Here is a 14,420-nt window from a genome sequence, read left to right as displayed (position 1 = left end):
GGTGGTAAAGAGTGCCTCTAACTATAAGAACAGGCAGAAAACAGCTGAGTCGATGTTATACATGAGCTTGCATTCAAAATACCCTTGTTTGTAACAGCTCTAACTTACAACAGTGTAATAAAAAGTTACTTGGCGTTACATAGGTGTGAAGGTGAGTCTGAATTGCAGAATTCAGATAGGAACTTCAAGAATTCCACAATACAGATAACTTGTGGAGGAGATGCGGCTGAAAGGAAAAAAATAATCAGATGGATATACATTAAACTATTGTTAAAAATGGAGGCATCAAACAGTTTCAAAAATCTAAGTACAGAAAGTACCAGGCTGATAATGCCAGTGCTAATACCAGTACTGGTATTAGTAGTTTTCCTCAAGATCATTTGGAATCCAGTCCTGTATAATACTTCCATTAATGACATCAGCATAAAGATGGGGAGTATGCCACTGAAGTTCACCTGTGAAATTACTCTTGAGAGGACTGAATGACTTTGACAGAGCAATAGGACTGGTATGAAATTTGCTAGTGAAAAATAAATGGGCATGCACTTTTAAAGAATAAAAACCATGAACTGCTAACAAGAGGGAGATGATTGGTTGGGAAATAACTGAGGCAGCAAGCCTAGGCGGTGAACCTTGATGATTGAGCTATCACAAGATGTCTGGGAAATGGAAGCACTATCCAGGCATGAGAAAGACCTATGTAATTCTAGGGTGTTTTCATAAAGTGTTTCCAACAAGGAAATAAGGGGAATACTAATGGCACACAGAAGATGAGACCACATGTAGAATTTTACGTGCAGTTGCTGCACATCCCAGAGCAATCACCTCAAACTGGAAAGAAACACATCAGAAAGGAATGGAGAATAGACCCCAGTCTGCTTTACCAAATCAGAGGTGAGAGGAATCTTTGCTTTCCACATCACATAGGAACATGAGGGAGCAAGGAGAGTTGTGTAAAGACCATCATTAGCAGAAGAACAGACCATAAGCTAGCCATATATTTTGACTGGGAACGAAAGCAGATGGAAACTAACTCTGAGCACAGATTGAGTTCATTAATTAAATGAGTTAGAGGAAAGAAAAGATTGATTTAGTCAGTATTCAACAATTATACTTTAAATCTTAGAAGGGGCGATCTCATTCTGTTACTTATCCTTCCTATAATGTCAAGTCCCAGTGCCTCCAAGATTTGCAAGTAGCATGTGCTGCATATGTGACCTTGTCAGGCTCTGATCTGCATGTTCTAGGGGGTCAAAGTGTTCTTTTCAGACAAAAGCTGAAATCAGACAGGTCAGGATCTGCTTTGTCACCAGTCCTGTTCAGATATAACCAGTTTATTGCATGGCACAGTGTGGTTGGCACAGTACAAGGACTGGAACTGGATTCCTGTCCATCCAAGGGCTAGTGCTTGCTCTTGGTTTTGCCAGGCTCTATAATGTGGCGGTTAGTGCACAGCTCGTGCCCTAGACCTGCTATGATCTCACTAGCAGCACATTCAGAACTTAAAACTCTCACTATGTCACATTTTCCTACTCCTTCCTTCATCTCTAATTATCTATTCTGCTACTTTTTTAATTTTAATTGTAACTTGGCAGAATTGGATAAGGGGGTATCTTGCATCTAAAGGGAGGCATGGGGGGTTTATCTCTACACTGGACCAGGAGAAAAGTCTGCCTAAATTAGCAGACTAACAAGGACATTGTTAAACAGGAGCTGATCCCTTGGATGCAGCTTATAAAATTGACAGCAATGCAGACATGAAGATAAAGGAGCTGCTGCAAAGAGTCTTAAACAGGAGAGGAATCATGATTAAATGCTCTGCAAGGAAAAAAAAAGCACTAATGGAGTTTTAACTTGTGATTATCATAATAATAATTTAAAAATCATATTATTTCCCCAAGGTAGCCTATTTTAAATGCCTGCTTTTGTACAGTCGTGATCTCAGCTCAGTTAAGTGCTAAGAATGAGAGCTGCACGTGTATGAATGCACTGCCTCTACTGCTTTTCTCACTTTAGTGAGCTATGAATGGACCTTATACAGATCCCTCTTCAAAGAATACCTACTCAAAACATGGCGATCTGTATCCACCATAACCCAACAGCCTTCTCACTGTGCAATAAAATTAGGTCAGTCTAGAAAAATGCCTGCCACTTTTTCTCCCCTTTGGACTGCTCTTTTCGTTTGTGGCACAGCCCCTTGGCATTTACATTTCTGACCTGCTGCACACAGGACTGGCTCCAGAGCACTTGTGGCTTTGATGAGTGTCTGGGCCACTTGCACTGACAAAGTGTGTGCCCCTCAGTCTCAGTTCTGGTGCCACTTCCTCCCTTCTCCCTCACTCAACTACATGTACTGTCCAGGAATTTAAAAATCTTTCCCAGTTCTAAACTGAAAACCTATTTTTGAGCCATTGTTTAGCAGAACTTTAAAATCTCAAAGTTACTTCAGTGTCCATATTTCTGGAAGCTTTTGCTGTTTTAGTGATTGTGATATACCACTCAAAAGATCTGTTTATATCAAAAACTTTGAGATTCAGTTTCTTTCTGCAGGTGGAAATAAGTCTTTGCATTTTTGGAATGTATTTTTTATTTAATCATAACCAAGGATTTGCTTTGTGCGTAATTTAAGATTGGAAAAAAATATTAAGAGAAAAAAATGCAATGCTGAAAGCCTGCAATTCTTGCAGTACTTTCAATATCCAAGTTAGTGATGGGAGTTGAGGTCTTACTTCCTGAGCTATATGGAGTCACATAATTCTATCCAACCTCTGCCTGCAGAGGTAGTTCGTCTCCCAGCTCCTAGCTGTCAATAACGATCCAGAACAGGCCCCGGGATCTCTATGTGCCATATGTCATTGCTGCAGGGGAGTAACTGGAGGTGATAAAAAAAGGTGACTCACAGTAAATACCTGCCATCTGCTTGGAAACTGTAACAGTCTTGTGGTGATAGGAGCAATTGGAAATATTCCCACAGAGCAGTAAATTGTTACTCAGAACAGATGATTTATTATTTTACAAGTCATTTAGCTAACTGGCTTTATGGAGAAAAGAGGCAGGTTTCTTTTGAGAATGACAGTGGAAAGGAGTAGAACTGAGGGATCCATGAAAGCTGTCACTGTGTTTTTTTCATTGAGAACCAAAAGTGTTTTGTTCTTAATTTCTCATTAATATTATTCTGCTTCTCCATTAGCTATGATGACAATGCACCCCAGAATATGGCAATTGCAGTAGTGTGACCCATAAATGAATTATTTCAAGACTGGAAGAAGCTGCTGTCATGGAGGCTGCAGCAGAAACTGTTGTACTGTGCTGACAGAGTTTATTTTAGCAGACTAAGTGGGATTTCTTTCCTTGGGACTTCCCAAAGCTAGAACCTATTTAGTTCTAGAGAGAAAATGTTTAATTACCTGGCCCTAGAAAGGAAATGGTTAATTTTTAGAATCATTCTTGGAGCTGAGTGTTTAAGGATCTCAGTGACCTACACGATGCCCAGAAGAGGCAAAGCACTGATGCAAGCAAGGCAAAAGGGCTACCCAGTGCTTGTGTTGACTTCATCAGTGAATGCCCCTGTTCAGACCTTGCCAAGATTTAACTGTTTTTTAAGAAAACTTTTGGTTTTTTCATGCATACCTCCTCAGCCAGTGCATCAGCATTTTTATAATGGTTTCTTCTGATTGGCAGCTTTCGTACAAAAGTGCAGTTACGTTGTTAGCGTTAACTGTCTGTGCCGCACTGTGATGATAAAAAAGCAGAACTCAGTTCTGATTCTTTCACAGATTGTAACAAACATCCCCCTATAGTAAAAGGGCACAGAGACCAATCATCTATTTCTAACCATTAATCTCTGCTTTTATATATATCAAAATTTATATTATCAGTGAAAATAAAAGCTAATTCTTCTAAGAAAGAAGAACTGGCTAGGAGGAACCACTGAATTGCCCTGGAAAGTAAAACAGTGTGTTCCTTCCTATAAATAGTGCATGAGGGGGTTACTTTCATTTATGAAAAAGTCAAAGTTCAGTACCTCTCTCACTTTTCTCGTCTGAAAAAGAAAAAAAAAAAAAAAGGAAGCAAATACTTGTACATACTTGGCAAACCCCTGTGAGTGTGGTGTTCTGGGAGGGCACAGAAATGTGCAGTCCAAGTAAAGTAAGCCAAGCCAACCTAGTGGTGATAGGTCTGCAGTTCCCAGAAATCCTCATTACAGGGGTAGCTGGCTCTTGGATACAGAAAAGCAAATTACTTGGGAACTGCAGAACTTATGAAGAAGCATCCCAGCATCTATAGTTTAAAAAATGCTTTTATTCTTCAGAGTGGCCCCTGTGATGTAGATAGGTGCAGCAGTAATTCATGCTGAAGTGAATCTGTACTGCATTTCCCAAGTAAGTATTATGCATGGTGCTGTGTCTTTCCTAAATGTGACTGCAAAAAGCTTACCACTAAGAAAAAAGTAGGGAAAATAAAAGTTTGAGAAGTTTACACTGGGAAATACGAACATTTGGGTAAAAGTGGAGCAAACAGGTCATGGTATGATAGTCTACATTCTCTAGAGAAAAAAAGAGGCACACACAAAGTGGCCTGTTTTGTGCTGCATGCCTATATGCTCTTGAAGAATAAATCCATCTCATAAAAAAAGACAGACAATAAATAGAAGTGTACATGTTAGAGGAAGGTCTAACATCAGCCTGAATTTCCTGATGAGAAATGTGAGTCTCAAGTGTGCTTCATGTAGCAGGGAATTTCACATTCAAACCCAGCTATGTTACCTGAATGCTTCCAGACAACTATAGAAAGGTGGAACATGATTACACTGTCTACAATGCCTATAATATTGACTATTTGTCTTTTTACTATGCCATGCTGTGTTAGGTACTTGTAAACAGCTTTACTGAGCTTCATGGATCCTAACAAAAAGATGTGATGCGTATTTTCTTCTTTTGACTTCTGTCAATATTTGGGCTGTACCTTTTTGATTATACATATAAGGCATTATGGAATCAGCAATATTAAAATGATTAGTTCTTTTGACCAGAAGAAATAATCTAATAAGATACATTTTAATTATATTCCTTACATTAATTTCTATACTTAGAACCCTGTGAAAATAGATTTTAACATGTAAAGATATGAAACTCCCATGATCTGAAATGATCTACTAAAAATAGCGTGGGAAATACTCTTACCATATTTAAATATATTGCTTCCCTTCCCATTTTTCTATGAAGATTACCCTAAAAATACTTAGCTGCTCAATTTTCTGTGTAATGAACACATGACTATTGGATAATATATGCTTTTTGTAATTATATTCAGAAACACAGCTTTCTTTCAGCACAAGGGCTTACTCTTGAAAGAAACATAAATGTTAAAATAGTAGAAGCCTACCAAAGTGGAGTAAGGTTAATGTTTATTTTAGCAGTCATTTATGGAAAACTTTTTCTAATATTGTCTAAGGCACACCTCTTTTGTATTATACCAGGAGGATAATTCCCCTAGTAATTATTATACTGCAAAGCTTTATAATCAATGTTTATATATTTCAAGGCTAATTTGTTCACGTTTAAATGTTCAGAGAAATTATCTATTGGCATAAGTTTGTCATCTAAGTAGGAAGGGTCAAATATACCTCTGAAGAAGACCTGCTTCTTTACTTCACAGCTTTTCCAACTGTTTCAGTTTTTGTTCTTTTTGTCCTACTGAACAATGCATAGACCTAGGCTTTTTCCCTAAACAGTAATTAGATCGGTATTAAGTGTGCATAGTGTGAGATAAAACTAGAAAAACCTAGATAAACCTAGTAAATCCATTGAACTGAAAGCCTTTTAATTCTAAAGGCTAGTCTAACTAAAAATTCTAAGTTTAGAGATACGCTTCTATTTAAATTTTAATTATGTACTTTTAATTTTTCTACTGTGTGTTCTTTTTTTCCTCAATACAGATGGACCTTATGGACTTAGAGTTAAATCAGATAAAGGTCTGAATATAGGGCCAGTGGTTACAGTTGACATGGGGGAAGTTATGCTGTTTGACTGCTCAGCAGATTCAAATCCACCAAACACTTACTCATGGATTCAAAGGGCTGACAATACCACTCACGTAATCAAATATGGACCCCACCTGGAAGTCGTGTCTGATAAAGTGGCCCAGAAGACAATAGATTACATTTGCCGTGCCTTCAACAACGTGACTGGAAAACGAGATGAAGCTCACTTCACAGTAGTTGTTACTTCTGTGGGTAAGACCATTCACTGCTGCCACTTTAATCTCTGAGAAGAGTGTCAGCCCCAGAAAAAGGAAATAATTCTTCAAGGGAGAGTATGTATCAGAAGTGAGGTCTTGCTAACAATGTAGTAGAAGGGACTTTAGCCATTCAGTGCGAGCCAGGTTTTACTCACAGCGTGACATGGCTTGGGAAAAGGCCCACTAGGATGCTTAAGTTTTGGGGGTTTTTGACACTATATATTTTTAATGTCATTTATTTATTTATTTATTGTTTATTTACTGTGCTTTATTTGTTTAATGTTATTTTCACCATTTGAAACTTTATCCCTTGGGTAGAAAAACTTCTTTGGTAGGCAAAACACATCATGACCAAGTAGCGTGGCAAATCACTTTTTCTTACTTTTTATCTTTAAAACTTATGAAGATGAGTGGAGAGAATGATGCAGAAATCTGGTGAAAGCCAAGGTAGGCCTTTCCTCCCAAAAGCAGATTTTGTCCAAGGTTCACTATCCCACAGCTTTCAGGAGCTGTGAGCCCTGGGGCTACCAGGTGACCAGTACATGGCATAGTTTCAAACATACATCACTGACTAAAATAACCAGGTACAGACTCAGAGCAATGAAATTCTTCAATATTTTTCCAGTGTGGTTAGGTATTTTAAGAACCTTAGTTTACTGTATGATAATAATACCAACAGTGGTGATAAATGGTTTTATTACAAGCTGTTAATAAAAAATTATTCCACTGTTATATATATGACTCTGTGGATTGACTGCTCAGTTCTGCTGAAGGCACATCCTTGTTTCTCATAGATCAATCCTCAGTTCCTGTACCAGATTGTGTTAAACAGCAGCAAGGCAGTTTTTCAGAAAATCTCCAAAAGTATGCAGCAAAGAACAAGAGATTGAGGAAGTCTGATATCTCTTATTAATATGGATCGATACAAGTATTTTCAGATAAGAAATATATGCTATTAGTTTTCAAAAAGATAGAACAGATTGCCTTTTAGAAAATTTTACAAAGCAATATCTCTTGTACAGAACAAAGAGCTCAGCCATTTGTTAGGCAGATAAACGAGGACAGCAGATGTCCATCATTCAGTCTGACTCACAGATTCATCACAAATCTATGGCTTTTAGCATTGTGGAAGGAAGATAGGTTGCAATTTTACAGTGAGATTACTGCACTTTAAAACTAAACGTGGTTAGTGGCAAAAGAAAATGAAACAGGAAGTATGTGTCGGTGGAAATAGATGTGACATTTCTCCAGGCAGTTGATGTGAGCTATGATAAATATGAGAATATTCATCAATAAGTGTTAAGATATTCAGCTGAAATTTCCTTTCAGAGGCTGAAAATAAGGGAAAACTACACAGCTTCCTGTTTAGTTGCACTTAAAATCATATGTTTCCTAATTACAAATATTTTGCCTAAATAAAGCTTTTGAAAACATTTTATCGTGTGTTACAAATCAGAAAATATCACTTTCCCATTCTATAGCCATTTTATTCTTCATGGGTATTTATTCAAATAGCACTAAATGCATATGTCAAGCCTACACTTTGCAATGCGGCACTTCTAGAATCTAAGAGGTGTGAATTCACACAGAGATCCTGCTCGAGCTAAATTCTGGTTGCAAATGATTAAATGTACTGAGCAAAGACTATGAATATTACTCCATATCCCTTCTCCTTATTCCTGTAATCCTAGATACAGAGCCTGGACTGTGCCTTTCAAAGCACAGGAAACCCTATTTTCAGCAGCAATGGGAACTCTGATGTTTCAAAAGACCTTTCAAAACTTCCCCATTGAAAGGACAGAACCTCACCTATATGGTAGCATAAACAGCTGCCTAATTAAGTGTAAAAATAATTTAAAAACCCCAATTATATCAGTAATTGCATGAAGCTGTTACCCAGTGTTAGCCAGGACTGGTTAGATTTTAAAACAAGAAGTATCTCGTTATGTACACATGTCATTGCTCAGTTCTCAAGTTGAGTCAGCTTGAATGTGTTAAATGGATACAGAAAGCACATTTTTGTTTTCTGCACCAGTATGCCTGTCTCTAAATTTGAAACTATGAAGTTTAAAGAACATTTTTTAGGACTTAGTTGATTCTCAAGCACTTGGGGCTTTTTTTTTTTTTTTTCCTGAGGAGAGCAGTACATTGAAGGAGTATGAAAGAAATTTGGTGGAATTGCAGTGATTCATTGTCCCATATCTTCAGTATTTATCTGACTTGAAATCCACATATTTAATCTTTGTGATAACGGCTGCACACACAGCCAGCACAATGCCAGTGAATTACATGGAGGTGTAAGCAGATGTAGGTAACAGTGTCTGTCTGCACAGGAGTTCACAGATGGAAACACATCCAGCTAAATAATACACAGGAATTGGACTCATAAATCTGGCACTGACAAATACGCAGCATTAATTTACCTGTATGGATTGTGACACAGACTTTAATTATATTAATTCTGCACAGTTCAGAGCAAAAGGAGGAAATTCAGGGTGCACAAGCAACTATGTCTGGCTTTTTCTAACTTTCACATTCCTGACTTTGCAAATTCTATGCAAATATTTTCAACATGGTTTTGTGTATATAATTATATACATGTTGTATTTGTGTTTTTTCAGTAAACCCTGCTGAAAAACTGCTGCTAATGCATATCTCAGCAAAATATCTGAGCAAACTTTGGGTATATTTAGACATGAGTGCAAACAAACATAACTTATTGGCTTGTGATGGGATTTGATAAAGACTATCAATGATCTGAAAATCTTTAGAAAAAAAACAATAGTTCAGTTATCCCCTCCTACTCTATAGCTCCTACAGCTAAGAGGATTTCCCTCCTATCTAGGACAAACTTGATTGTCACCTAATCTCTTGGTAATTCCATGCCTCTATGCCTAAAATTAGAATATATTAATCTACCTTTTGTGATTATGTACTACATGGATTACATTTCTGACCTTCAATGAGCTCTAGATACCAGTTTGTTCTGGACTCCTTTCTGATATCTATATCATTAATTTTCAAGTTCAGATTTGTGGGGAAAAAAAAAAATAATATTACTGATTCACAAGAACCCAAATTTTGTATCTGTTTTGTATCTCTATGCAGATTTACTAGCTTCAGATGACTTTCAAAAGATGAAATTTTTCAGTATCATAATAGCCCATTATACCGAACAAGAGACTAAATACAGTGCTCATCTTTTTTTTCCACAGGATTGGAAAAGCTGGCCCAGAAAGGAAAATCTTTGCCATCTCTTGCAGTAATCACAGGAATTTCATTATTTTTGATCCTAGCTTTGGCCCTTTTATTCATATGGAAAAGGTATCAGCCACATAAAGGTATGTAGAAATTAATCATAATACAGCTCTTTTTTGGACCATCAGAGCAAAAAGAATGATTTTTCTTCTTTTCTTTTCAGTGATACAACAGAAGCTGCAAAGCAGGTACAAAACTAAACCATTCTTAGGTCTTCAAGTCCTTTCCGTCAAGAGAATTGTATTTTATTATATTATTTTTCTTTTCTTGGTTTATGACATCAAATTGAAAAAAACGTTTGTTTTCTAGGCCAGAAGCTAATTACAGGAAGGCACAGAGTTTTTCAGGTAATGCTAATGAAAGAAATGTGAGCAAAAGGTCAAAATCCACTCCTGCAAAAATATTGCCATCTCCACGTACAAAAAAGAAGAAGGAAAGGAAGGGAAGGGTTTTTTTTTAGCCTGGGTTGCACACCTGCCTTTATGTTAGCTTACTTAAGATAAAACAAAAACAGCAGCAGGTCAGCATGGGTTTAGCTCATGCCCAGAGTTTACCAGCAATATGTGCCTATTGGCTTGAGTTCTAGCTGCTAATCCTGGTTAGAATCACCTGCACTCTGGTGTTATCACCAGTATGAAATAAATCAGTGTTATTATGGGATAGCAGTGAGAGATGGTAAGCCATGGGAGGATCACTGGCACCAATCAGTACCAAAATCATGAGGTGTTAATATGACATTGCAGTATATATTTTTCAGTCTCTACCACATTCTGTGCTACCTTGCTCTGTGTCATTAGCTCACAGTGTGCTTTTGTCACTGGCTCTTTTCAGTCCACAGTCTTTCCCAGTAAGGAAGAAGGTAAGAAATCCACTTCAGCACAGAGGGTCCTTCACCCCAGTAAGTGGTATCAGAGAAAAAAAAATCTCAGCACTGTCTTCAGTGCTGCAGCCTTTGCTGTGGAGTGATGCCCAAGAGCCAACAAAGAGTCTCAGATCTCCTGGACAATGAGGGGGTAGAGAAGGAGACTCCCACCCTAACTACAGGTTGTATCTGAACTCCCAGATGCAATCTGTCAACTGGTCTAGTAATATGGCACCTATTAGTATAATGTTCCCTTTTTTATTCTCAGCATTCAAAAGATTCAAGTGGTATTCAAGTCCTACTACAGTGTAGACATGCTGAGTTCATGGATTGAGCCTCTTTTCTGTTGGAAATCAATCTCTTTAGCCTCCCAGCAAGGACAGTCCCAATGGCTCTGACAAAGCTGTTACTGAGGTCAGCAAAGGGCTCCTCACTTGGAGACAGCCAAGCACTGTGCACACCAGCTCTGCAGCTACCCTGCCTTGCTCTACACCACATTAGGAGCCTGGCAGCGAAGTAGCTTAAAGCAGATCAAACAACCAATATTCAGATATTTTAAAAACTAGGCCAAATTACTTTGTCAGTCATTGTTTTCCAAGTTCATATTACATCTCAATACCTTTTTCATGTTTGATTGTTTTAACTGTAGGACATGAAAGTGCTTTTGATGACTTTGGGATATATGAATTTGTTGCTATTCCTGATCTTGCCAGTGGTCCTAGGGTATGTGATTTTACATCATAAACTGTTGATTTTGTTTCTATTTCTTTAGGCATGCTAAATATCTGCACTAGAATCCTTCTGTCGGTTTGATTCTGTTGCTTTTTACAGATGTCTATATGCCCCCAAATTCACAGCTATCATTTACCCAGTACTTAATCTTTCCTTACTGCGTTACTAGTTCAGTACTTGCACCAACATGGTGCTGTAAGGAACTAACCAAGCTCTAAGACGATGATGTTGGTCCAGCTACCCTATATTAAAAGAACATTAGTAGTGTTGGGTAGATGGGTAACACTGAACCACCTGTGTCACACAAGTAAATGAACTGTTGTGATGCCATTGGCCCTAATATTGCTGATCGTACAACATACAACTTCATCTGCGTCAGGGGTTATTTAAAGTTTTTGTTGTGAAAATATTCAACCCAAATCTCCTATGTATATCAACCCAAATCGGCTATATTTCACAAGAATTATTTTGTTAGCATCATGTATTGCAGGGGAGAACTTAAGCACAGGAATTTCGCTAGCAGAAAAAAACCCGCCTGCATATGCTACTTCTCCGAATTATGGCTTTGCTGGCATTGCCATATAGCAGTTGGAGATCACCCTGATGCAGTGTAAAAGGACAAGGAAAAAGATCTTTGATCTTTGTGTTTGAAGACTTTAGTTAGTTAGCAGAAAAAGGGAAAAATAAGAAAGTGGAGATAATGAAGAACTAGAGGTTGGGTATAGGCAGAGAGATTGAGAGCCCGTTATGGATGGGGAGTTTAGGTGCTGTGTTGACATAAGCACAGATTTTTATACTTAACATGCTGAACAATTTCATTATTACTTCATTTATGGAAATTCCTTGCTGTTCCCTCTCTTTGACATGCTGGTGGGAGTTTAGCTCCTGAATATTTTCTCTTTTTTTAACTATCTATTCTCCTGCTTCTTTCTTCATTTCATGTTCCTTCCTTGGCCTCTGGTACACTAATATAAAATACTTGCTATATTCAATGCAAGACCTGCATCCTAAATCTTCTAAGATCCTAAATGAATACAAAACTATTGCTTGCCTTACTATAAATGTGATTAAAAGTTACTCAAAATGAAATGTAAACTAATAGATATGAACTGTTAAATCCACACACAAACAGTTGATAGGGAAAGGGTAAAAGAATGAGAAGTTACATTTACAGTTTAATTTCTGTTGAATCTTTGCCCTTTTGTACTTACAGTAGGAAAACTCTTTGCTACTTTTAGGTTTCAAGTCAGTCTGTTCCTGTCTCTGACTTCATCCCAGGCCAGGATATGCTTACTACTGTTTATGAAGTTATACAACATATTCCTGAACAACCACAACAAGACCATCGACAGTAAGTTAAAGACTACATGTGTGTATGTGGTAGCACAAAGATAAATACTTTTGCATCCAAAACAATTAACATTTGGTAGCTAGTGTTTGATCCCAGTGAGAGGGGCAAGGAAGTAAAACAGGTATAAGCGACAACAGTTCCTCCATCATCTCCTGTCCAGTCCCTCACTTTTCCTCAAGCCTCCAGTCTGTTGTTTCATCATGCCAGTTTTGTCTAAGTGTGAAAAACAAAAGCTAAGATCTTCAGACACAATTTCAAATGAAAACTCCCAGATGTTTTAAGAGGGTGGTTATAGTTTCACGGCACTGAGACATCAGCACTTCCCATTGAGCAGGTTAAATCTCCCATCAAAGCAGTTTAATTGGTAGCACAGCTTCTAGACCTGCCAGCCATGTACCAAGTAGAGTTTGAGGTTTTGGATTTTTTTTTGCAATGTTGAAGCTGATCAATAAGCAGTGGTTCTTAAAATGGCTACTGAAATATTAACAGACCATGCTTACGCAAGTAAGCAATGTCTTAATTTGTACCTTAATGAATGGTTTAGAGCAAAGCATTTCTTCCCTGGCTTGGAATGCCACAGAAACACTTTTGCTCATTTAAATACCAGAAAGAACACAGCACATTGTGCTTATGCAGTTAGTGTCTGGTAGTCCTGATTTTGTTCAAATCACCTATTTCATAGCACTTCTTGGCATAAGAAGAGTGAATACACTGTAAAGTTTCTGTAATTGCTGTACAGCTGCCATAAATCTGCTCTAAATATTGACAGTCTTTCTTACAAATTAAGAACAGAACATAGGACTTCATTTAGTAACAAGCCTATTATATCACGTTTTCCATGTTTTTATGATGTGTTCTGTTTCTTTTATGGTTGAAAAGGAAGATACACACTCTAACCAATATATTAATCAGTTGGCTGAGTAATCACAATGATCATGTGACAGCATTAGCATTCAGTACTTACACTACTAAAAATGTTGTACAAGTTAAACCTTCAACTGTGCATCTCAATTATGTATGCAAACATGCAGCCATGCTTGTAAAAGCAAGCTGGTCAGTGAGAAAGCAATCATGAATTACTAATGTCACACTTCTTCTGCTTGGAGTTACTTACTTTGAACCCTAAGATGATTTTTTTAAACCAGATGTAAACAGCAGCATTCATAACATACATGGTTTTCTATTTGTCCTCCTACCTCTTCCTTCTCAACTTTCTCACAGATACATGATCCCTCTAATAAAGGAATAAATTCAAATTAAACATAACTTGAACTTTGTGACAGTGCAGATTTCAACCCAAACTGCGCAAAACATATTCTATAGTAGTAAAGGACTCGTTTGCATAAACCCATTTTGTTGCTCTTTTCACATATCTATCAAGATTTTTAAAAAGAAATGTAGAAACAAAATTTTCATTAATGAAACAAAATGTGTTAAATGTGATAATGTGTAAACTACTCAGATTAAAAAGGCTACTTTCATGAATTTTCCAATTCCTGATCTGCTGTGGAGGAGCACTCTAAGTGGTAAATAAATAAGGACAACTAAGTTGATACTGGTACTTGCAGCAGGATACTTCAGCATTCATAGTAAGGAAGAAACAAAACACCAGAGAATAGGGCACAGAGCTGGGGAAGTAATTGCAAACTCCTGTAGTGCAAAGTAAGTGCAAGATTGTTTATGGATGGATCCCATGGGCTTGGTATGCAGCCATCTGTACAGTAATCGGCAATGTTCATGGGAAAAATTATACAGAACTTGCCTGCACTCTGCTTATGGTGGGAATTTGTCTTCGTACAAAACAAAAGAATTTTTATTATGGGAGTCTGTCACAAACCAGTACCAAAGGGGCACCAGGTCAGGCCAAGATGCCCACGTGGCACTCGCCTCCCAGGGGAAAACAAATCGAAGCCCCTCACCACGCTCAATAATCAATGTCGAGGCCAGGGTATATATATTAGTCCGAAAACAAAAATT

At 37.6% G+C, this 14,420-nt stretch overlaps 1 protein-coding gene across 1 annotated transcript in view; it reads left to right on the top strand.

The window, feature by feature from the left end:
- The window catches only part of HEPACAM2 (HEPACAM family member 2), a 19,572-nt gene extending 7,125 nt beyond the window's left edge, over positions 1-12,447 (top strand). Inside the window, exons 4-9 of the mRNA XM_008941201.1 lie at positions 5,939-6,235; positions 9,456-9,581; positions 9,662-9,686; positions 9,808-9,845; positions 11,010-11,083; positions 12,331-12,447. Coding sequence (XP_008939449.1) covers positions 5,939-6,235; positions 9,456-9,581; positions 9,662-9,686; positions 9,808-9,845; positions 11,010-11,083; positions 12,331-12,447 — 677 coding nt within the window. The remainder of the gene's footprint in view (positions 1-5,938; positions 6,236-9,455; positions 9,582-9,661; positions 9,687-9,807; positions 9,846-11,009; positions 11,084-12,330) is intronic.
- Positions 12,448-14,420: the final 1,973 nt, after the last annotated feature.

Source organism: Merops nubicus, unplaced genomic scaffold, assembly GCF_000691845.1.
Source record: "Merops nubicus isolate BGI_N331 unplaced genomic scaffold, ASM69184v1 scaffold52305, whole genome shotgun sequence".
Lineage (NCBI taxonomy): Eukaryota > Metazoa > Chordata > Aves > Coraciiformes > Meropidae > Merops > Merops nubicus.
This window is presented reverse-complemented; position numbering and strand designations above follow the sequence as displayed.